We start from the raw sequence: 24,902 nt of genomic DNA, 5'->3' as shown, positions 1-24,902 counted from the left end.
ATGAAAATTTTACAATTTACGACTTACATAATTGGGAGTCAGCTCGAAATGGTAAACAAAACTCGCTTCAAATAAAGAATGAGCAGCAAAGTTTAATTTTATTTGTTCATTGAATGTGGAACTGTTGTCAAGGCTAGTATCTTTTGTCCATCTCTAATTGTCTTAAGGAGGTGGCTGTGACCTAACTTCTTGAACCACTGCTGGCCTTGTAATTTAGTTACATCCAAAGTGATGTTGGGAAGGGATATCCAGGAATTTGGCTTAAGTCAGTGAAAGATACAACAGTATAGTTTTAAATCAAGACAATATTTGATTTGGGGGAAAAAAAACTTGCATTTAATTTGAAGGACATCAATTTTACAGAGAAAAGAATTTGGAAGCAGGTCAAGAGTTTGTTGAAATAGAGAAGTCTAAAGGTAATTTGAGCAATAAGTAGGGGGTCTAAATATGGACTAGGAATTGGTGCAGGCTTGGTGGGCTGAAGGGTCTGTTTTTGTGCTGTATTGTATTGCATTGTAATGAGGACAGGTAAGAGGCATTTATTAACTGCAAAGCTGAAACTGCGGTGGTGTCCGATGTCACAAAGATAGACTTTTTGACTACATATCCTCATACCCTATTTTCTGAAGTACTTTATTCCATTCTCCTAGCTTTTCCATCGCCATTGCATCTGCTCTAATTTTACCAGCTTCCTCAAGAATGTCTCTAAGACATCCTCCTCCTTCAACAAAGGATACCTACAAGTGGTTGACAGGGCTCTCAGCTTTGTCCGATACATTTCCCATACTTCTGTTCTCTTCCTTCTCCTCTCTCCCAGAATGATAGGATTACTCTTATCTGCACTTTCCACCCTAATGGCCTGCACATTCAAAGGATCCTAGACCATTTATATCACAACCAAACTCAGTTTCCACTCCTTTCCCATGTGAGCATGCTACAGGGGCCGCTCCATTCGTGACACCCTGGTCTACTCCTCCATCACTGCTGACACTTCCTCTGTGGCATCTTCCCAAGCAATTGCAGAAGGTATAACTCCTGCCTTCTTAACTCCTTTTTTCTAACTGTCCAAGGCCAGAAACACACCCTCCAGGTGAAGCTGCAGTTTACTTGTACTTCTTTCAATCTAGTCTATTGCATTCACTGTTATCAATGCAGTCTCCTCTACATTAGAGAGACAAAATGTAGACTTCTGCTTTGCAGAATACCTCAGCTCTGACTTTAAGAATGACCCTGAATCTGACAATTGCTTGTAATTTCAGTACACATTTTGCCCTCATAACATTTTTGTCTTAGGCCCCCAGCATTGCTCTAGCAAATCCCACTGAAAGCTGGACGAGCAACACCTCATTTTCTGCTTAAGCATTCATACAGCTTTCAACTAAGCATTGAGTTCAACAACTTCAGAGCTTAAACACTGTCATCCATTTTGATTACACCCACTTAGCCCTCACTCACATCTTCTTTGCACTGATTTGCTCTCAGCAAAGTTGACCCATTTTCTACCGTTCACACCTACTATTATTGCCTAACCTGCATTTATATACCTCCTCTACTACAATTTTAGCACTCCCTTTGTCTTTTGCTCTGTGCACCACTTCCGCTTGGTCAACAGCATAAAAACAGTTTTCCAGCAGATGTTGCCATATCTGCTGAGCTTCTCCAGCACTTTGTTTTTAATTTGTTTCTCCAGTGCACATTACTTTGCTTCCATTTCTTACAAAGAGATGGAAGCAGACAGTCTTAGTGATGGTGCAGATGTGTGCTCAGAAGTTCAGCTCCCAGTTAAATATGACACCAAGGTTGCAGACACACTGGTTCAGCCTTAGATAGTTTCTATAGACAGGAATAGAGTTTAAACATGTGAGCAGAGCTTGCAACAGGGACCAAAGACAATGGCTTTAGTCTTTCCAATATTTAATTGAAGAGAATCTCTACTTATCTGATACTGGCTGCTAAAAACCAATATGATAATTTAGTGGCAGTGAGGATTCCATAGGGATGGTCAATAAGTGCAGCTGGATGAGAAATTGGGGATATCAGGCCTAGATCCTTGACGGATAGAAGAGGTTTGGTCAGCATCAGGAAGGGAAGGCATTGCAGGTGATACTCTTAATCAGAGTAGATAAACGGAATGAAGCCATGCAAGCTAAGTTCCACCCAGCTGGATGACAATGGAGAAGAATTAGAGGAGAATGGTTTGATTAAACTAAAGGCTGGAGACAGATGAGGAAGGATAGCTTAATCTTTGGCACAGTCACAGTGGATCATTTGCAACTTTGATAACAGCCACTAGAAACAATAAATGCTGGAAATCACAGCAGGTCAGACAGTATCTATGGAGAGAGAGGAAGCTAATGTTTCGAGTCTAGATGACTCTTCATTAGAGCCAACATGAAGTGTGGAGAGGCAGCATTTATGAAATGGTGGGGTGGTGGAGTGCTGGGGAGAAAGGGTATAGATAGTGCAGATTAAGTGATCGGAATGTGAGAAAGGCAGAACAATGGTGTGTCTAACTGTGAAACTGGAAAGAACAGGTAGTCCCAGTGGAGTGGAGGGATGGGAGAGAGGACGTGGTGACAGAGAATGTGACAAGTAAAGCTAAAAGAAAGGGAAGGAATCGGAGCGGGTTCACAGTCTGAAGGTGTTGAACTCAATACTAAGTCCAGAAGTTGTAGAGTGCCTAGTCTGAAGATTAGATGTTGCTCCTCCAGTTTTCGCTGTGATTCACTGAAGCACTGTAGCGTGCTGAGGACACACGAGTGGGCACATAAGACGGATGCTGTGTTAAAATGACAGGCTATGGGAAAGTCGGGGTCTTGCTTGTGCACGGACTAGAGGTGCTCTGCAAAGCAGTCACCCGTTCTGTGTTTGTTTTCTCTGATGTAAACTAGGCTACATTGGGTTCACCGAATGCAATTCACCAAATTGGAGGTGATACAGGTGAAATGCTGCTTCACCTGGAAAGACTGTTTAGGCTCTTGGATGGTGAGAAGGGAGGAGGTGAAGGGTTCTGCGGTTACATGGGAATGTGCCATGGGGGGTTGTTGTTGGGGAATGGACCAACGTGTCCTCAAGGAATGGTCCCTGCAAAATGCAGATAAGGGAAATGAGGGCAAGGTGAGCATATGAAAGGTCTAGGAGGATGGGAACTGACATAACCCTAGGAAAGATCTTAAACAAGGAATTAGAAGGGCTAAAAGGGATTGTGAAAAGTAGTTAGCAAACAGGATTAAGGAGGATCCCAAGGCTTTTAGTACATACATAAAAAGCAAGAGGGTAGCAAGGGGAAGGGTTGGCCCACATAAGGTCAAAGGAGGGAATCTATGTGTGGTGCCAGAAGAGGTAGGTGAGGTCCTAAACGAATACTTTGTGTCAGTATTCACCAAAGAGAAGGAATTGGTGGCGAATGATCTCAGGGAAGAGAGTATCGAATTTCTAAACCAAGTTGCTATTAAAAAGGAAGAGGTGTTGAGAGTCTTAAAAAGTATTAAGGTAGATAAGTCCCCAGGGTCCTGATGGGGTCTATCCCAGATTATTGAAGGAGGCAAGAGAATAAATTGCTGGAGCATTAACAGATATCTTTGTATCCTCTTTGGCCACAGGTGAGATCCGGGAGGACTGAAGAATAGCCAATATTCTTCCATTGTTTAAGAAGGGTAGCAGGGATAATCCAGGAAATTACAGGCCTGTGAGCTTCATCTCGGTGGTAGGGAAATTGTTGGAGAAGGTTCTCAGGGACACGATCTATAAACATTTAGAAGCAAATGGACTTATTAGCGATAGCATGGTTACGTGCCGGGGAGGTCGTGCCTCACTAACTTCATCGAGTTTTTTGAGGAAGTGACGAAGATGATTGATGAGGAAAAAGCAGTTAACCTTGTCTACATGGACTTGAGTAAAGCCTTTGACAAGGTCCCTCATGGCAGACTGGTGCAAAAGGCAAAGTCATTTGGGATCAGGGTTGAGCTGGCAAGATGAATACTGAACTGGTTTAGTCATGGGAGACAGAGTAGTGGTGAAAAGATGCTTTTCGGAATGGACGGTTGTAACTAGTGGTGTTCCACAGGGATCAGTGCTGGGATCTCTGCTGTTTGTGGTCTACCTAAATGATTTGGAGGAAAATATAGCTGGTCTAATTAGTAAGTTTCCAGACAATACAAAGATTGGACGAGTTATGGATAGTGAGAAGGAATTTCAGAGGAATAAAGCAGGATATAGATCAGTTGAACGCATGGGCAGAAAAATGGCAGATAGAGTTTAATCCGGACAAATGTGAGGTGATGCATTTCAGAAGATCAATTACAGGTGGAAGTTATACAGTGAATGGCAGAACCCCTAGGAATATTGATATGCAGACAGATCTAGGTGTGTAGGTCCACAGATCATTGAAGGCGGCAGCGCAGGTAGAAAAGGTAGTAAAAAAGGCTTATGGCATGATTGCCTTTATTCAAAGGGGCATTGAGTATAAGGATAGGCAAGTTATGCTGCAGCTTTATAGAACTTTGGCTGGACCACACCTGGCATACTGTGTACAGTTCTGGTCACCACACCACCAGAAGGATGTGGTTGCTTTGGAGAGGGTACAGAAAAGGTTTACCGGGATGTTGCTTGGTATGGGGGATTATAGCTATGAAGAAAGGTTGTATAGACTGGGTTTGTGTTCACTGGAAAACAGGAGGTTGAGGGGCCACCTGATAGAAGTTTATAAGATTGTGAATGGCATGGATAGAGTGGAAAGTATGAGGCTTTTTCACAGGGTGGAGGGGTCAATTACTAGGGAACACAGGTTCAAGGCAGTGGGGGAGGGGTGTTTAAAAGAAACGTGCAAGGCAGATTTTTCACACAAAAGGGTGGTGAGTGCCTGGAACGCGCTGCTAGAAGAGGTGGTGGAAGCAGACAGCAGCAGCAGCATTCAATAAGCATCTGGACGATATATGAATAGGAAGGGAATTGAGGGATATGGATCCTGTAAGTGAAGACAGTTTTAGTACGGAAGGGAAAAATGTGTTAGCTCAGGCTTGGAGGGCCAAAGGGCCTGTTCCTGTGTTGTACTGTTCTTTTTTGAAGATGTGTTTGGTGGTGGCATTCTGCTGGAGTTGTCTGAAATAGCAGCACATGTTCCTTTGAAAGCGGAGGCTGGCGCGATGAAAAGTTGGGATAAGGAGGAGCCGATCTCACTGTTGTAAATGATGGGAAGGGGCAAGGATGGAAGCATGGGGGATAGATTAGATGTGGTTGAGGGTCCTTTCAACCACAGTGGATGGGAAGCCATGGTAATGCTAAAGTCAGTCCTGTTCTGTGAAAGACAGGGAAACCTAATCAGAGGGATTCCAAAATGGATTCATGCTAAGTCAGGCACTGAGTTGGGAGGTGACAAGACATTCAAGAATTTTGGAGAGGAAAAGGAGGATGGAGATAGGGTGATAGTTTGCAATGGTGGTAAAGTGAAGGGTTCCCCACCCACCCCACTCCCCCCAGGGGAGTAGTAATGACAGCAAATTTAAAAGAGTGTGCCAAGTACCTGATGAGAAAGAAGGATCAACATCATCAGCTTACATGCGGACCAGGAAGGGAAGTTGGATGGTTAATAGTTTAATTGAATAGGTTTGATAGAACAGCAAATGGACGCTCGATGTCACTGACAAAACAGGCTGGGAGGAGGCAGGAGGGCACATAATAAAGTTAAAAACTATGTCGTTTCAGGGGTAGGATGGGAGGAATTCCAGAGAAAGCTTGGTTCATTGGGTTAATGGAAGGGAGGGAAGTGCCAGAGGCTGCTGACTGAATCACAGAATTGTTACGACACTGAAGGAGGCCATTTGGCCCATCCTCCCTACGATCAATCCTCTTCCAATGAGCACCATTAACCAGTGCCAAAATCCTGCTTTTTCTCCATACCCTTGCACATCACTTCTATCCAAATAATCATCCAATGCCTTCTTGAAAACCCCAATTGAATCTGCCTTCAAAAATGTCCAGGCAATGTATTCCATACGCTAACTACTTGCTGCGTGAGAAAGGTTTTTCTCATTTCACCCTTGCTTCTTTCGCACTTCACTTTATATTTATATCTTCTCATTCAGGAACAGGTTCTCCCTACCTGCTCTATCCAAACAGCTCTAGATTTTGAAAATCCCTATCAAATCTCCTCCCAACCTTCTTCAAGAACAGTCCCAACTTCTTCAATTTATCAACATATCTGAAGTTTCTCATATTCTCAATCTTAGTGATGAGGAGATCCATGAGGTACTCACACCTATTAGTGGTTTTATAGCTGCATGTCAAAGCTAGATTTAAGGAAAATATAAGCAAGATTTGTTCTACATATACTGACAAAGGAATATGAGAGTATAGTAACCTAACTCAAGTTTCAATTTGTTCAAAATCATATCAGAATTTTGTTCCATTCTACATTGGAACATTACGTGTATAAAATTACAAAACACATCACCACATAATAACGAACTGCCGTGTCTGTACATGTGATTGGTTTAGTTTTCACATTATGCCCCTTCAACTTGGATGTAAACTAAAATGACAATATCTTTAAATTAATCTCCTATGAATCTTGAATCCAATGTAATACACAATGAGTATTTCAGTCAAATCTGTACGTAACAGCAAGACCATCAGTGTAGTCAACTGCTTAAAATCAATAGAGTCTGGCATCAAAATTTCAAAACAAGCTTCCAACATACTACAACAAATTGGAAAGAATTTTTGTATGAAGTAGCACAGAAGAAAAATGATCTGGACAGGTGTACTATTAGTGCTCTGCTTTACTGTGTAAAGAAGGTGGCTAAATTAGTGAACAATTTCTTTAAAACACACAGTCACAAATCTATTTGTAACAGATTTGCCTTCTTCAAAGTAATGGCTAATACTTCAAATTCTAATCTACATTGAACAAACATTAGCATTCAGTACAAATTTATGCAACACAAAGCAAACTGAAAATCAAGAGGGTATGACAGGGTAGATGTTGAGAAGACGTTTCCACAAATGGGAGAGTTTCAAACCAGGTAAAACTTTTACACAAGAACAGAATAAAATTGTGTGCAGGAGTAAGCTTGCAGGGAATGTACAAACTGATTGTAAAAGCTTCCATAGGTACGTGGATAGGTCCCTTACAGCCAGAAAGAGCGGAAGTCATAATGGGGAACAAAGAAATGACGGAAAACTAAATGCATATTTTGGTTCCTCCACAAAGGAGGACACAAATAACATCCCAAAAATATTGGAGAACACAAGGTTAATGAGATAGAGGAACTGAAGGAAATCAGTATTAGTAGGGAAATGTCATTGTGGAAATTGATGGGACTAAAGGTCGATAAATTCCCAGGGCCTAATAATCTACATCCCAGAATACTTCAAGAATACTTCAAGAAGTGGCCCAAGAAATAATGGATGCATTGGTGGTCATCTTTTAAGATTGTATAGACTCTGGGCCAGTTCCTATCAATTAAGGATAATTACCGTAACTCTACTATTTAAAAAGGGAGAGAGACAGAAAACAGGGAATTATAGACTGGTTATCTTGACATCAATAGTAGGGAAAATGTTAACGTCCATTATAAAAGGCTTAATAACACAGCACTTTGAAAACAGTGTGGAACTGGAGGAACACAGGAGGCCAGGCAGCAACTGCAGTTCTTACGATCACTTTGAAAACAGTGACACGATCAGAGTCAACATGGATTTACAAAAGGGAAATCATGTTTGACAAAACTACTGGAATTTTTCAAGGGTGTAACCAGTAAAGGTGATAAAAGGGAGACAGTGGATGTGGTTTACTTGAACTTTCAGTAGACTTTCTATAAAGTGCCAAATATGAGACTGGCATGGAAAATTAAAGTTTGTGAGATCGAGTGTAGTATACTGACGTGGATAGAGAACTGGTTGGGAGGAATAAATGGGTCTTTTTCCAAGTGGCAGCCAGTGACTGGTGGGGTGCAGCAGGGATCAATGCTTCGAGCCCAGTTATTCAATATATATAAAAATGATGCAGATGAGGAACCAAATGTAATATCTCCAACTTTGCAGGTGACACAAAACTAAGCAGGAGGATGAGCTGTGAGGAGGATGCAGAGATGCTTCAGTGTGATTTCAACAAGTTGAGTGAGCGTGCAAATGAATGGGAAATGAAGTATAATGTGAATAAATGTAAGGTTATCCACATTGATAGCAAATCCAGGGCTAGGAAAGGAGGTGGTGCAATGAGGCCTGGGTGTCCTTGTACACCAGTCACTGAAAGTGAGCAGGTAGGTGCAGCAGGCGGTGAAGAAGGTAAATGAAACACTGGCCTTCATAGCAAGAGGATTTGAGTCCAGGAGCAGGGATGTCTCGCTGCAATTATGAGACCACACGTGGAGTACTGAGTGCAGTTTTGGTCTCCTTATGCAAGTAAGGATGTTCTCGCTGTGAAGGGAGTGCACAAAGATTTATCAGACTGATTCCTGTGGTGGCAGGACTGATGTTTGAAGAGAACCTGGATTGGTAAAGAGTATATTAACTGGAGTTTAGAAGAATGGGGAGAAGAGAAATCTCATAGAAACCTATAAAATTCTAAAACAACGAGAGAGAACAAATGCAGGAAGAATGTTCCTGGTAACTGGTGAGTCCAGCACTAAGGGTCATGGTGTAAAGATAAGGGGTAGGCTACTTAGGACTGAGATGAGGAAAAGTTTCATCACCCAGAGCGTGATGAGCCTGTGGAATTCTCTTCTACAAAGTATACAGCAGGCCAAAACATTGAATGCTTTCAAACAGGAGTTGGTATAGTTCTTCGGACTAAAGGGATCAAAGGGGCGTGGGGAAAAAGCAGGAACTTGGTACAGAGTTGGTTAATCAGGCCATGATCATGCTGAAATGGTGGAGCACTCTTGAAGAGCCAAATGGCCTACTCCTGCTCCTAATTTCTATGTAGAACAAAAGGACAGGCACCTAAAACAGAGATGCAAAGGAATTTATTTTCAGAGACTAGTGACTGTATGGAATTCTTACCCTAGAGACTTGTGGAAGCTAGAACACTGGAAGCATTTAAAGAGGAGGTAGATAGACTTTTGAAATATCGAGGAGTAGAGAGCTATGAGGGCTCACACAAAAGAGGGCTTGAGGCCTGAGACACATCAAGCCATGACCATAACGAATGGTGGGGGAGGTTGGGGACTGCCGAATGGCCTTCTCTTATTCTTATTTCATCTGAGGAGCAAGATGCAAATGTCAATCATAAACCTGTCGCATTAGACAAGACAAATGACAGGAAAATTCTGGTGCTGTAACACAATTTGCATTCTTAATATTATTGCATTCATTTCTTGAAATAATTTCATATACTGTTCTTTTTATACACCATGAAATCAGAACATAAGGCAACAGTTTACATCATCAATGTCCATGAACTAAAACAGCAGTCAACTTCAGGTGACATGACCTTTGAAGATTTCTTTGGAGCAGCTGAACAGGAAACTAAGTGTTGCACCGTGAAGTTTCCTTTGTATTCCAACACAAAAATTGTAGAGGGAATTTTTTTTTGTTGCACAGAAATACTTTAAAGCTTCTAAGCATTTTTTTTAAATGAAAGGAAATGTTGTTGGGAGCTGAGAAAAACAGGCAAATGCAGGAGTTCAATTACAGTGACATTTTCCATAAGCTGCAGATGGACTCTGTAAGTGGTCTCCTTACTTCAAAGAATCCATGCCAGAAGAAACAACTGTCTAAAAATGCGAACACTATGGTGGCTGTGTGAAGTTAGTTACCTTATGTATTCATCATTTGTAACTGAAACATTGAATTATTGTTTGTAATGAGAGTGAGACAGAACTGAGGAGGAGATTGACAGAGGGCAAGAGAGGACACAAAAGCAAAACAAGAAGAATCTCTTTGCAAGACAGAGAAAACAAAAGTAAGCAAACAGCAGGCAGACATGGACACATGAAAACGAAAGACAGAATGAAAAAGACAAACAGCGAAAGACAGAGCAAAAGGAAAAGAGATGGTAGAGGGTTACAACAATGTTCAGGGGTTTTGAAGAAAAAGGGGAAAATAGGAACATAGGAGTAAGAGTATGCCGTTCAGCCCCTTGAGCCTGCTCCATCACTGTAGATCATGGCTGATCATCTAATTCAAAGCCATACTCCCACGCTATCTCCATATCCATTGGAGTCATTAGCAACTAAACAAAACTATCAATCTCTCTCTTGATTGTAGTAACAGACCTTTCACAGTCCTTTGAGATAGAGAATCTCACCCTCTGAGTAAAGACATTCTTCCTCATCTCAGTCTTAAATGGCTTGCATTTTATTTGGAAATTCTCTCTCCTGGGTCAGGACCCCACTGCCGGGGGAAATATCTTTTGTGCATCTATTGTCTAACCCAATTACAATTTTACATATTTCCATGAGATTGCACCTCATTCTTCTAAACTTTACAGAATAATAAACTGTACTCAATCTCTCCTCAGCAGACAATCCCACTATCACAGAAATCAGTTTGATGAAACTCCACTGTACTCCTTTTGGGGGGGGGTCAGTTAGCTCAGTTGGCTAGGCAGCTAGTTTGCAATGCGGAACGGTGACAACAGCATGCCACAAAGGCTGAGGTTACCACAAAGGATTCTCCTTCTTAATGTCTCCCCTCACCCCTGAGGTGTGGTGACCCTCAGGTTAAACCACCATCAATTGTCTCTCCCTAGTGAAAGAGCAGTCCTATGGTCTACTAAGACTATGGCAACTTTACCTTTTTTAGTTGTACTCCCTCTATGGCAAGAATATTCTTCCTTTGGCAAGGTGGGCAAAACTGTACACAATACTCCAGGTGTGGTCTACTGATTTTCTCTTGCTCTGAAGCAAGACATCTTTGTTCCTGGACTCAAATCATCTTATGATAAAGGACTATGCCAGTCACCTTCCAAATTTCTTGCTGCATCCGCATGTTACCTTTCGGTGCTTATGAACAAAGGCATTTTGGTCCCTGTAGATACCAACACTTTAAATCTCTCATCATTTAAGAAATACTCTACACCTGTGTTCATTATACCAAAGTGGATAACCTCACATTCAACCACATTATATTCAAAATGCCAGGCTCTTTCTCACCCTAAATCCATCTAAAAAGCATCTTTGCAACCTCCACATCATTTCCACCAAGATATATATCATCTGCAAACTTGGAAAAATTACAATTGGACTCAACATCCAAATCTTTGATATTGACTGTGAAAGCTGAAGCCCAAGCACTGTTCTGAAGACTCACTGCACCCAAAACGATGACTCTACTTTCTTCTTCTCTCCACAGATGCTGCCAGACCTGCTGAGATTTTCCAGCAATTTCTGTTTTTGTCCCACTCCTGTGTGGGACTTTTCAAAAAACTTTCTGCAAATACAAATACCACATCCAACGGATTTCCCCTCCTTACCAACTCTGCTAGTAACATCCTCAAAAAACCTTCTGGTTTATCCAAAATTGAATTCCTCTTGAATAAATCCATGCTGATTCTGTCCAATTAGATAATTGTTTCCAAATAACCAGTAATCACATGCTTTTTAATAGATTCCAGTATTTTCCCTACTACTAACGGCAGGCTAAAAGTTCTGTAGCTCACGTTTTCTCTCCCTCCTCTTTCCTTAAACAGTGGTAAACATTTTTCATCTTCCAAACTGCAGGCACCATTGCAACATGAATAGAATTTTGAAAGTTGATCACCAATGCATCCACTATCTCTGTAGCCATCTCTTTCAGCACTCGAGGGTGAAGCTTATTGGTCCAGGGGATTTGTCAACTTTCAGCCCCATCATTTACTCCAGCACTACGTTTTTTTAATAATATTAATTTCTTTCCGTTCCACACTCTCACTAGACCTTTGGATTATTTCAGGGAAATTTCTTGTGTATTCTTCTGTAAAGATGAATACAAAGCACTTGTTTAGCCTCTCTGCCTTCACTCTGTATCCTGTTTTTCAACTCTCCTCTTTCTTGTTTGCAATGGACCCACATATCTATGTTTCTTGTAATTTTACATTCATATTCTGTTATCTTTCTTTATCAGTTTATTTGTCCTTCTTGCTGAATTTCAAAATTCTCCTAATCCTCAGGTTTACTTTTCTTTTGGCAACTTCATACACCTCCTCCCTTGATCTATCTTTAACTTCTCTTGTTAGCTGTGATATTCTCACTTTTCTTGTTGGATATTTTTGGGCATGTTTCTTGTAAATTAGACATTAATTTCTTAAATACCGGCCGTCATTTTATATGTTGTCAAATCTTTTAACGTATATTTCCAATTCATCACAGACATTTTCTCCTCATACCTTCATAATTGTCCTTTAGATTTTAAACAGATACCTTCAAACTGAACTGCATTGAATAGATCATTTATTGGCCATTTCCCATTGCATAATACTGGGTCTAAAACTGGCTGTACTCTTGATGGTTCCTTCAGATATTGTTCCAGGAAAATACCTTGAGCATATTCTGGTAATTCTTTCTCGACAACGTTGGTGCTCATTTATCCTCACAGATATCTCTGAAGTTCTATAATAAATAATAATGGGCCTCTTCAGCTTCAGCATCAATGACAGGATATTGGCAACAAATTGTCACTTGATTGCACTGTCAGTGACACTTCACAGCACTGCTGATTAATCCAATTAGAATGAAAGAGTGATAATTGGTCAGACTGGATCTGTCCTGACCTTTGAAGACAGACAATTCTTCACTTTTTTAAATAAATGCCAGTGTCATAACAGTTTTGGAGGAGCTTGGCTAAAAGGTAGAGCAAGTTTTGGTACACAAGCATTCAAAACTACAGCCATAAAGTTGTCAGTTTCGAACACCTTTGCTACATTCAGTGTATCCAGCATTTTTTAATATTATGTGGAGCGAATCAAATTGTTCAAGGTTTGCTTTTGTTTTACTCATTCATGGGATCTGGATATCATTGGCTAAGGCAGCATTTATTGCCCAACCCTAATTGCCCAGACGGCAGTTATGAGTCAGCCACATTGCTGTGGGTCTGGAGTCACATGCAGGCCAGACAAGGTACAGATGGCAGTTTCATTCCCGAAAGGACATTAGTGAACCAGACGGGTTTTTCCGACAACCAGCACGGATTCATGGTCATCATTAGATCTTAATTCCAGACATTTATTGAATTGAAATTCCACCAGCTGCCATGGTAAGATTATCTTGGATTAACAGTCCAGCAATAATACCACTAGACCATTGCCTTCCTGTACTGGTGAAGGCCTAAAAGAAGACCTTGAGGGATCATTATGTCTGCATTCTATTAGCACTTTCTGCTGCCTCTTTTGAGCTACCAGATATATTCTGAATCTAGCCCATTTAGCATAATAGTAGTACTATAGAATATGATAAAGGGCATCATCAGTTTGAAAATGAGAAATTGGTGATGACAAGGTCAAATTTTTCCCTTATGTTGGTTCTCTCACCATCAGATGCGGGCTCAGTGCAGCAGCTATGCAGATCAGGATTTGTCCAGATTAGTCAGTACTGATGTTGCCAAGTCACTCCTGATGACAAACACTGAATTCCCCCACGCAGGACCATGTATATTGACTAAACTAAAGAATACTTTTTGTAGTCATTAGCTTGAAATGTTCTTGACTATGTTTAACCTGGTGCTATGCTTCTTCATAGAAATAATGCTGAGTATTCCAAGAGCAATTTCTTCCTGATTACATATCATTACACTGCTTCTAGTTGTATCTATTACACTAAAGGGAAAATCCATACTAAGCGGTAGTGATAGAGAAGTCTGGCACAATTACTCAAAGGAATGATTTTAGGAGTATTACTATGTCAGACTGATGCTTAGATATTCTACAAAACAGCTTGTCCAATTGTTGTACAACTCACCATGTGTTATTAAAAGGATATGCAGGGTTGACTAGGCTGGTTGTGTCTTTGTTGTGTTTAACACCAAGTCAATGTCAGTCATCCATTTAATGTTATTATGAGATAAAACGGAATGATTTGCTCAGTGATCTCAGAAGATAATTAAAAGTCAAACACACAGATATCTATCTGGAGTCACATATCAGTAGGTTTGAAAAAGGCCCACAGAATTCCTTCCATAACCAGTGAACCAGTTAGGCTAATAACAACAACCTGGCAATTTCATGGTAAGCAATACGGACATTAAATGTTTACATATTTAAGTTGTTACGGTTAAATTATATTTAACACAACAAGATAACAGATTAAAAGCCCCAGCCACCAAGGTGGGATCTGAACCCATGATTCAGATTTCAGGCCTCAGGATTCGATTACTAATCCAATACCAAAACTGTTGATACTGACACCCAGTTTGCCATGCTTTCTCGTTACAATGCATTTTTCACTGTTAAATAGCTTGTATAGATTACAAAGTTAGTCAGAGTTAACTGTTCGGATCCAGTTACCTTTCTTCAGAACTGAAGTTAACTGAAGCGTTAACTGAAGGGTTGTGCTTTCCCTCCACAGATGTATTCAGACCTGCAGAGATTTTCTAGGAATTACTAATTTTGTTTCTGATTTCCAACATTGCAGTTCTTTTGTTTTAAGATTGAACAGTTATTTGTCACAGACTGACATACTCACAGGAGGTGAAACAGGCAATTTTTTTTTTTATTCATTCCCAAGATTGTGGGTGTCACTGGCTAGGCCAGCATTTATTGCCCACAGGATAGTTAAGAATCAATCACATTACTGTGGGTCTGCAATTACATGTAGACCAGATGAGGCAAGGATGGCAGTTTCTTTATTTAAAGGACATTAATGAACCAGATGGGTTTTTCCAACAATCAACAATGGATTCATGGTCATCATTAGATTATTAATTCCAGATTTTTATTGAATTCAAATTCCATCATCTGCCATGGCAGGATTTGAAACCACAACCCCAAAACATTAGCTTAGTTTCTGGATTAATAGTCTAGTGATAATACCATTAGGCTGTTGTTTTTCTAATTTTCTCAAGAGGGAGGCAAAGGACAGGTCAGCCTTTATTGCAAGGAGTTTGGAATACAGGAACAAAGAAGACTTGCAAGAATTGTATGGAGTTTTGTTGAGATCACACCTCAACCAGAATGTACAATTTTGCATTGGAGGCAGCACAGTAAAGGTTCACCAGACTGGTCTCTGGTAATGAGAGGGCTGATCAATTAAAGAGACTGAGTATATTAAGTCTATATTCCTTGGAGTTTAGAAGAACAAGAGGTGGTCTCATTGGAACACCTAGGAATATGAAGGGCTTGACAGGGTAGATACTGAGATGTTGCTTTCCCTAACTGGGCGGTGGGGAGCTAGAACAAAGCGGCACAGTTTCAGGATAAGGGATTGATCCTTTAGGACTGAAACAAAGATTAATATCTTCACTGAAAGGGCTGTAAATCTTTGGAACTCTCCAGCACACATGGTTGTGGGTGTGCAATCATTGAATATATTTAAGGCTCAGACAGACAAATCTTTTTATCTCAATGATATGGAATATGGGCAGGGAAGGGGAGTTGAAGCCCAAGATCAGTCATCAACAGCTTGAATGAAAAAGCATGCTTGATGAGCTGCATAATCTTTTTCTATACCTATTTTTGAAGTTCTTACCTTTGAAGTTTTTGATTAATCTGTTCACAGATTCACAGAATTCTTACAGTGCAGGAGGTCATTTGACCCATTGTGTCTGCAGTAGTCCTTCAAACGAGCATGCTAAGTGTCATTCTCCTACCCTTACCCATTCTACAAGTGGGAACAGATTCTTCCTGTTTAGTCTATCAAAGTTCTTCATGATTTTGAAAATTTCAATCAAATCCCCCTGTTTTCCACCTCCAAGGAAAACAGTCCCAACTTCTCCGATCTATCTTCATCACTGAGGTTTTGCATCCTTAGAATCGTTATCATTGTGATGATGTTTCACCTTAAAAAGGTTATTTTTATTTGGTTTTTTTTGAAGACAGGTTGTAAAGGCAGAGGTGGAAGAGTCTGGGGAGCTAGGAGTTTTTTTTCAAAACAGTTTAGCAATGGAAGGGGAGTCGCCAGTTCTCCCAGTTCAGGTTCTCATTTTTTTTTTTAGCTGTAGCAGTCACAAGATATGTAATTACCAGAAGAGTTGTAAGCTTCAGTAAATAATTCCTAACTGACTTTCCCTGAAATCTCTCTGGATGTTGTTTCCTCCTGCCTGTAAGAATTTGTATTTGAATTTACCTTTTTGCCAAGGGGTGTGTTTATGGAATGTTACGATAGTGGAACAGTTACTCAGTTGAGTTGCTGTATCAGGTTAGTTAAGGTCTCCAATAATTAAGTTATTCTAAATTCTGCTTTCTTTTATTCGGGTTTCATCTGTAGTGTTTAAATAAATTCTGTTTTGCTTAAAACCAAGTGGTTTGACCATTTGCATCATACCTCGAACACCAACTTCACATCTACCTTTAAAATTAGTAGTTAGGATCTAGGCTACCTTCTTAAGATAAATTGAGGGGTCTGGCCTGTCTATGTCATCATAAACTTCTTCTGCACTTTTTCCCCAATACAGTCACACAATACTCCAGCTGAAGTGTAACTAATATCTTATATCGTGTGAGGTAAGGTATGTGATATACATACATTTTAATATCATTTATTTTTGAGTGAAATGTTTGGAATTTGAACTATTGGCAAATTGGTCTGTTATGTGTCTGAAGGAGTTTAATGATTAACATGAAAGTACTTCTGTAGCCGTGGTGATTTCTTTTAAAAACAGTCTGAAAGAGATAGTTTTGGATGTTCCTGGGAATTTGTTTACATTGAGACAGTTCACAAGTAAACAGCCTAGGCTTAAACTTGTGGTTAGAACATTCTGATTTTATTTTGCAATGGTTGCTTAGGGGAAAATACCCACAGCTTGGAAAATAGCCTTTTAGTTCTAGTTTGAGGAGCTCTGCAGGGTTCTTAGCTGAAGCTGTATGTATAAAGCAGTGGCTTCTGAGAAAGAGAGAAGGTAGTTTAGAATTGTTAAAAACAGGTTACCTTCGTGTAAGGAGTTTAGTTTAAAAGTTCCAGACCAGAGTGTTTGGTCAAAACCCTAGAGGGGTTTTGTAAAGGTGAAAAAATCTAGGCTTGGTTATATGACAAATTAAGGAAGAAGCTATCAAATTTTCACAACCAGGAGCTGAAGCCACAGCTAAGTCAAATCCTGTGTGATAAAAGCATTCTCTTTAGTATTTAAGTACTGCAGTGGGATGCTGTTGGGATTAATGGTATTATACTTTTGTTGTGTGTTTTATCATCTTTAAATTTATATCACATATGAATAGTTTAGTTTATTTTATCTTTATTTCTTTTGCATAATAAATGTTATTGTTAAAACCAAATCTGTAACATTGCCTATTTATTGCTTCAGTGAGTAACAACTTCATTAAAACCACACGAAAATGATCTATCAAACCAGATTTCAGTCTGTGATGCAACTCGTCCAGTGTTAAAAACAGCTGGGATCATAACAGTAGATTCAGTATAATCTCCCTACTCTGTACTCTTATTAATAAAGCCGAGGATACTGAATGCTTTATTAACTGCTCTCCATCTGCCCTGCCACCTTCAATGGCTAACGCACATAGCTATCCAGATCCCTCTGCTCTCGTATGTCCTTTATGGTAGTACCCTTCATTTTATAGTCTCATATTCTTTCTACAAAAATGCATCACCGCACTTTCTTTTGCATCGAACCTTATTTGCCAGCAATCCATCCACTCTACCAGCTTGTCAGTACCCTTCTGAAGTTCTACACTGTGCTTCTCATAGTTTTTTTTGCCAGACCACTGATCCAGGAAGTGCTTTCTTGTTGGAGGGAAAGCTCATTTCATGCTCATCTACTTGATTTTCATGCTATTTGCTTCTCCTTCCTCACCAGTTCCCACTTATCGCTCTACCTTTCACACATTGGTAGCATTTCCTAATTACTACATTTGAGCTCTGGAAGAAATCATACATCAAATTTACTTATTACCCAAACAAAATATTTGCTAAAGCCATGAAGAATGCTAATTTCAACTAAGTGCATTTTAATGCTAATCATGTCACTATCACTTGGAATACTCAATATTTTGATTTATTGTACAAATAAATTCTAATACTTTGTTAGCTGAAGTTTTGAAAGGAAATCTGGAGACCAAATTGCAAAGCAGCAATCAAGCATTCTATAGCAACTGTCAGTTCAATGCACATGAATTGCTATTAGAAACTATTTTAAGATAGCATCTGTCAAGGATGTTACCTCTCACCATTATAATCAAGCTAATTGTTAATCAGAGTTATTTCCAAGAGTTTGTTTTCATTAAAAAGTCCAAATATTGATCAAGTTTTAAAGTTCTAGTGTAATATGTAGTTCACAGTCCAAATAAACAAAACAAGTTCATAACAATAATGATCTCTTGACTTAATGTCAAAAATATGATTTCACATATATACAAATTACTCAATATCTTAGGCAAGGTTATATCATATACTTAAGATCTGTTAGACATTTAAAGGAAAATTGCTACTTAAGTGGTTGCAGTTTTTTCCAAAATTAACTGCAATACCAAGATAACACAAAATTATCAACATCTTCCAATTGTTTACTTCTAAGTGTGAAATAAATCAAAAATACAACCATGTTTTAAATTATAGAAATGTATTAATTAAGAATGATAATCTCACCGTTATCTGAAGGACTGAAATTTATCTTGTTCATACTTCTACCAACTACAATTTTCTGCAAATCACTCGATTCATTTTCACTTTCATCTTGGCTGTCATCATATTGCTCCTCAATAATTACATCGGGACTGGCTTCGAGTATTTTAACTCTATCCTGAGCCGGAACGTCCTCAAAGGTTATATTATTAACTGCACCAGGTACACCAGATTGAGCAATTATATTAGCTTCTGAGCCATCTCCATCAGGTGTGATAACCTGTAAAAACACAAAAAGATCATGGAGATTCTGAACATTAGTAATAAAATCTAAATTGAACAAACTTGATTAGAATACTGTTTAATAGACTATTCATGTGCTCTGTTGAAAGACTGTTCCTTGGCTCATTGTCTGCTGATGCTTCAACCTGAGAAATATTATTGTTCATTTTTTTTGCTGTTGGTTTGTCATGTCTTCCACTCCCAGCGTTAAAACAAGGAGGCAGCTCCCAAGTGTACCTCAGCTGGAACAGGAATTGAGGCTGCACTCTTGGCATTATTCTGAATGGTATATGAGCTACCTAACCAACTAACTAAGTGCACCCCTTAGGAGACAATCAATAAACAAAGTCAGATCATTCAAAATTCTTGCCTATAATATTGCAATTAAACAAATGGCATTTCAAATATAGAATAAGATGGCACAATTAATTTTGACAGCGGAGACATAAATGTAACTGCTAATGAGATCACCAATACCTTAGGATGTACAAGAGGGCACAGTGTAAAGAAGAAACACCTATATTTGTATGGAACCTTTAATATAATGAAGTATTCCAAAGGCACTTCACAGAAGCATTAGAAAATGAGGTATAACACCACACTGCAAAAGGAAGAAATTAGATTAGATGACTAAACTCTGATCAAAGAGGTAGGTTTTAAGAACAGTCTTACAAAAGGAAAATGAGAAAGCTGGGGAAGTATGGAACATAGAACATAGAACATTACAGCGCAGTACAGGCCCTTCGGCCCTCGATGTTGCGCCGACCTGTGAAACCAATCTGAAGCCCATCTAACCTAAACTATTCCATTATCATCCATATGTTTATCCAATGACCATTTAAATGCCCTTAAAGTGGGCGAGTCTATATTTTTGCAGGCAGGGCATTCCACGCCCTTACTACTCTCTGAGTAAAGAACCTACCTCTGACATCTGTCCTATATCTATCACCCCTCAATTTAAAGCTATGTCCCCTCGTGCTAGCCATCACCATCCGAGGAAAAAGGCTCCCACTGTCCACCCTATCTAATCCTCTGATCATCTTGTATGTCTCTATTAAGTCACCTCTTAACCTTCTTCTCTCTAACGAAAACAGCCTCAAAACCCTCAGCCTTTCCTCATAAGACCTTCCCTCCATACCAGGCAACATCCTGGTAAATCTCCTCTGCACCCTTTCCAATGCTTCCACATCCTTCCTATAATGCGGTGACCAGAACTGTACGCAATACTCCAAGTGCGGCCGCACCAGAGTTTTGTACAGCTGCAACATGACCTCATGGCTCCGAAACTCAATCCCTCTACCAATAAAACCTAACATACTGTATGCCTTCTTAACAACGCTATCAACTTGGGTGGCAACTTTCAGTGATCTATGCACATGGACACCGAGATCTTTCTGCTCATCCACACTACCAAGAATCTTACCATTAGCCCAGTACTCTGTATTCCTGTTACTCCTTCCAAAGTGAATCACCTCACACTTTTCCGCATTAAACTCCATTTGCCACCTCTCAGCCCAGCTCTGCAGCTTATCTATGTCCCTCTGTAACCTGCAACATCCTTCCGCACTATCCACAACTCCACCGACTTTGGTGTCATCCGCAAATTTACTAACCCATCCTTCTACGCCCTCATCCAGGTCATTTATAAAAATGACAAACAGCAGTGGCCCCAAAACAGATCCTTGAGGTACACCACGAGTAACTGAACTCCAGGATGAACATTTCCCATCAACCACCACCCTCTGTCTTCTTACAGCTAGCCAATTTCTGATCCAATATGGAAGGAATTTCAGAACTCATCGGCCTAGGGTAATTGCTAGTTAAGACACAAGTAGTGTCTTACAAGTAGTAGGTTGACTTCAAATTTATGGAGAGCTGAATGTGGGAGACCAGCCAGGAGTGTACTGAAGTAGTCAAGTCTTAAGATAACAAATGCATGAATGCGGTTGTGAGGAGATGAGCTGAGATGGGGTGTTATGAAGGTGATCTTAGTGTTGGCACTAATACGAGGATGGAAGTTTATCTTAGGTGGCATCAGAGTAGCCAATCTCAGGCTGTTGCCAAGGGAGGGATAGAATTGGTAGCCCAGGAACAGAGTTTGGAGTGGTGGCCAGAGATAATGGCTTCAGGCTGGTATTGACAAAGTCCAAAAAAAAGGGAAAGGACAACAAAGGAAACAAGATGTTCAAAAGAATGACAAAAAGAAAAATTGCATGCTTTAAAAGTGGTCCTAAGGAAGCAGAGAGAAGTGAACTGGTTACAGAGGGAGCTCTACAATTAAAAGCACAGGTAAAAATGAGGTTGAGAGATTGTAGCAGAAGGGTAAAACTTAGCAGATGACTAAGTACCCTGGAGAAGGTTGTGCTGAGTTGCCTACTTGAAGCATTTTGGTCCTTAGAATGTAGGGATGACCACAACGCTGTTAAAGAACGGAATTCCAAGATGCTGATCTGGTGCCAGTGAAAGCACAGTCATGTAATTCCAAGAAAAGATGATGTGTGGCTTGGATAGAAACTTGCAGATGGTGGCATTCACACGTACCTGCTACCCTTGTCCTTCCAGATGGTCGTGGTCGCTGGCTAAGAAGATGCAATTGGTTTTGCTAAGAATCCTTAGCACCGTAGTCAGTCAAAAGGTGCTTTGATGTCAAGGGCAATCACTGTCATCTTGTCTGTGGAGTTCATATAATGTAACTTGTGACAATATTATGGCTTTCAGAGATGTAGTTGGTCCTTTTTTTTTGTGGCGAGGTTTTCAGCCACAAGTGCCAAGCTACCTCTTCCAAGCCAATTAAGTAAACCAGTTGTGAGGCCTTGGGTTTTCTTTAAAATTAGAACAACAGAAGCAGCATGAATGGGTGGACTGAGGCTCCCACAGAATTAGGGTTTAGTTTCACTTTCAGCAATTGTTGGAACGTAGACAATGGCCGTTTAGAATCCCTCTCTCTGTGCTACAGCTAAAAGCATGAGTTCTCTGCTGCCAGAATCACACGTGAAACAATCTGTTTTAATGCCTTTGCCAAGGGTGTGTTTATGGGACAGTTGCTGTTTAATAAGTAAATAATCTATTGTTCGGTTACTTTTTCCAATGGAGTTACAGTTAGACCAATTGTTCTTTTTCTTGTTTGTATTTTAACTGTACAGTAAAAATAAAGTGTGTTCTGCTTAAAGCCAAGTAGCGTAATCATTCGAATTACATTTGGAACACAGCACCTTACACTTGCCTTTAATTAGGGTAAAAGTTAGGGTCTGGACTATCTCCTTGATATCTTTCAAAGGAGTTTGGTCTGGTTCATAACAAATGGGGGACTCATCCAGAATACAAATCTCTAATTCCAGGTTGGGTTTAGGATTATTTGACTCAACAATAATGAGTGGTGAGTGTTGGTATTTTTCTATTTTGGGTGTTGCATTTGATTGGTTTAAATAAGGTGTAGCTTGTGTAATAATGGCTGTTTCGCTCACCAAGAGTTCACTGGGGGCGGAAGAAGTCACTACGGGTACTTTACAGAAAGTGAGCACAGCAAAACTGTCAGAATTGGCAAACAAGTTGGAGTTGCGAGGTAAAGGGAAATAATTGTGGCAACAGCTCAGCATTACTATTGCCAGGAATGCAATGAGAATCATTGGAGATGGCTAAACTTCAACTGCAAATGAAGCAGCTTGAACTAGAGGCAATGGCAGGGAAAAAATTTCACGAAAGAATAGCCCTGACAGAACAAGAGAGAAACGGAAATGAAATAGTTTGAATTATGATTAAACGCAGGGGACAAAGAAAAGGATGGTCCTAGTAGAAAAAAAGGTAGAAAGAGGGAGAAAGTGAGAGCTTTTGAACTTCAGAAGTTGGCAATGAAAGAGGGAAGCCGACTTAAAATGGCAGAGGCAAAAGTAGACAGTAGGAGTAGTGATGGGGACAGTGACGAACAGCAAACCCATTATAGCCAAAAGCACAGTGGGGATCTGTTTAAATAAATCCAAGTTTTACTAAATTTGATAAGAAGGACATAGGAGCCCTTCTCATTTCATTTAAGGAAGTGGCTAAACAACTGTGGAAGAGCAGAGTTAAAATTGTAGGATTAACAGCTGATACGTGAACTAACTCTTAATCATCTAAGTTCAGCTTCCGGCATCAATTTCAAATTGTGAGGGATAAAAATTGTGGAAAAGAGAAATCCTCAGGTAGTAAAAGCAAAGGAAATCTCATTGAAGATAGTAAAGATGGTTTTCCACAAGTTAAAAAGGAAACCCATGAGAGGAGAACAGAAGTAAAAAGCCTCAAGAAGTGTTGGTGGTTTAAGAAAAGCATTGCGAAGACAGATGTGGTAAAACAAAATAAGCCAGTGGAGTTTATTGAAGTAGTAAAGGAGATTCTAGTAGAAGCTAAAGAGCTGCAAAAGAATGTACAGGAGTCAGAGGTTGGTTAATAAGAAAATACCAGGTCACTATAAAAAAATGTACCTGTGTGGGTAAGGTTTACTCATGTATACCAGGAGGAGTAGGTAAAGAAATTAAAATTTTAAAGAGATACAGGAGGAAGTCAATCATCTTTGATGGTGAGAGATGTGGTGGTACGTACTTTGGAAGGAGTATTGCCAGAAAACGTGGTAATGTGTGGAATTCAAGGTGATAAGAGTAGTGTTCCATTGTATGACGTGAGTTTGGAGAATCAGGTGAAAAGTGGTGAAGTGGAAGTAGAAGTAAAAAAAGAAATTCTCTGTTCCGGAGATACAGTTTATCCTTGGAAATTAGACAGCTGAATCACAGGTGGGAGTGATGCTACTGTGATTGAAAAGCCAATGGAAAATCAGGCAACCAAGATATTATAGGAAATATATCTTGGGATTTTTCCTGACTGTGTGGTAATAAGGTCAACAAAGCCACAGGCTGAAACAGGAGGAAAAATCAAAGTATAAAGATAAGGAAGTTGAAGTTCAATTATTAGAAACTATGTTTGATCAAGTGATTGAGGAAAACAAAACAAGAACAAGTGGAGGACAAAATGGATAATTTTAGTTCAGACAGGCTTGTTGAATTACAATGAAAAGATGAATCTGAATGTATCCCAGAACGTTACTTTCTTAAAAATGAAGTCTTAGTGAGAAAATGGAGACCATTACATATGCAGGCAGATGAAAAATGGGCAGAAGTTCATCAAGTTGTATTACCAGTGGGTAACAGAAAGAAGGTATTGCAAGTAGCACACAAGGTATCAGTAGGGGGTCATTCGGGAGTAAGGAAAACTCAAGCCAAAGTACAAAAATATTTTTATTGGCCTGAACTCCATGTAGATGTGAACAAAAACAGAAGTTGCTGGAAAAGGTTAGCAGGTCTGGCAGCATCTGTAAAGAAAAATCAGCGGTAACGTTTTGGATCTGGTGACCCTTCCCCAGAACAGCAGTCCTGAGCAGCTGTTTTTGTTCCTGATTTACAGCATCCACAGTTCTTTCGGTTTTTAATCCGTGGAGATGTGATTAAATTTTGCTGGACGGGTCACATGTCAGATAACACTAAAACCTCAGGCAGTGATAAAACCAGCACCATTGATATCTACTTCAGCACTTGAGAACCTTTTACAAAAGTCTTGATTGTGTCGGAGCCCTCCCTAAAATAAAAAGTGGCAAATCAATCTTTGTTGACCATAATGGGTGTGTCTACTAGATTTCCAGAGGCCATTCCATTACACAACATCACAGCTTGAAGGACCACCGAAGAGTTACTCCAACTTTTGTTTTTAAACTAGATATGGAAACTACCCACAAAATACAGTCAGATTAAGGGTCAAATTTTACAAAGTCATTTAAGGAAGTTATGGATAGTTTAGCAATAAAACAATTTAAGTCACTGCATACCATCCAGAATCACAAGGAGCATTAAAAATCAAACATTAAAGATCACATTGAGGGCTTATAGTCAAGACTATCCAGAGGATTGGGATAAAGGAATATTGTTTGTACTTTTTGCAATTAGGGATGCACCT

The 24,902-nt window shown here is 39.8% G+C and overlaps 1 protein-coding gene across 1 annotated transcript in view; it reads right to left on the bottom strand.

The window, feature by feature from the left end:
- LOC109921378 (DIS3-like exonuclease 2) overlaps window positions 1–24,902 on the bottom strand; it is a 229,517-nt gene that overhangs the window by 135,300 nt on the left and 69,315 nt on the right. Inside the window, exon 7 of the mRNA XM_048604586.1 lies at window positions 18,669–18,924. Within this exon, the coding sequence (XP_048460543.1) occupies window positions 18,669–18,924 (256 nt within the window). The remainder of the gene's footprint in view (window positions 1–18,668; window positions 18,925–24,902) is intronic.

This window comes from Rhincodon typus, chromosome 13 (genome assembly GCF_021869965.1).
Source record: "Rhincodon typus isolate 14 chromosome 13, sRhiTyp1.1, whole genome shotgun sequence".
NCBI lineage: Eukaryota > Metazoa > Chordata > Chondrichthyes > Orectolobiformes > Rhincodontidae > Rhincodon > Rhincodon typus.
Note: the sequence above shows the minus strand (reverse complement) of the source record. Positions and strands in the feature narration are given on the sequence as shown.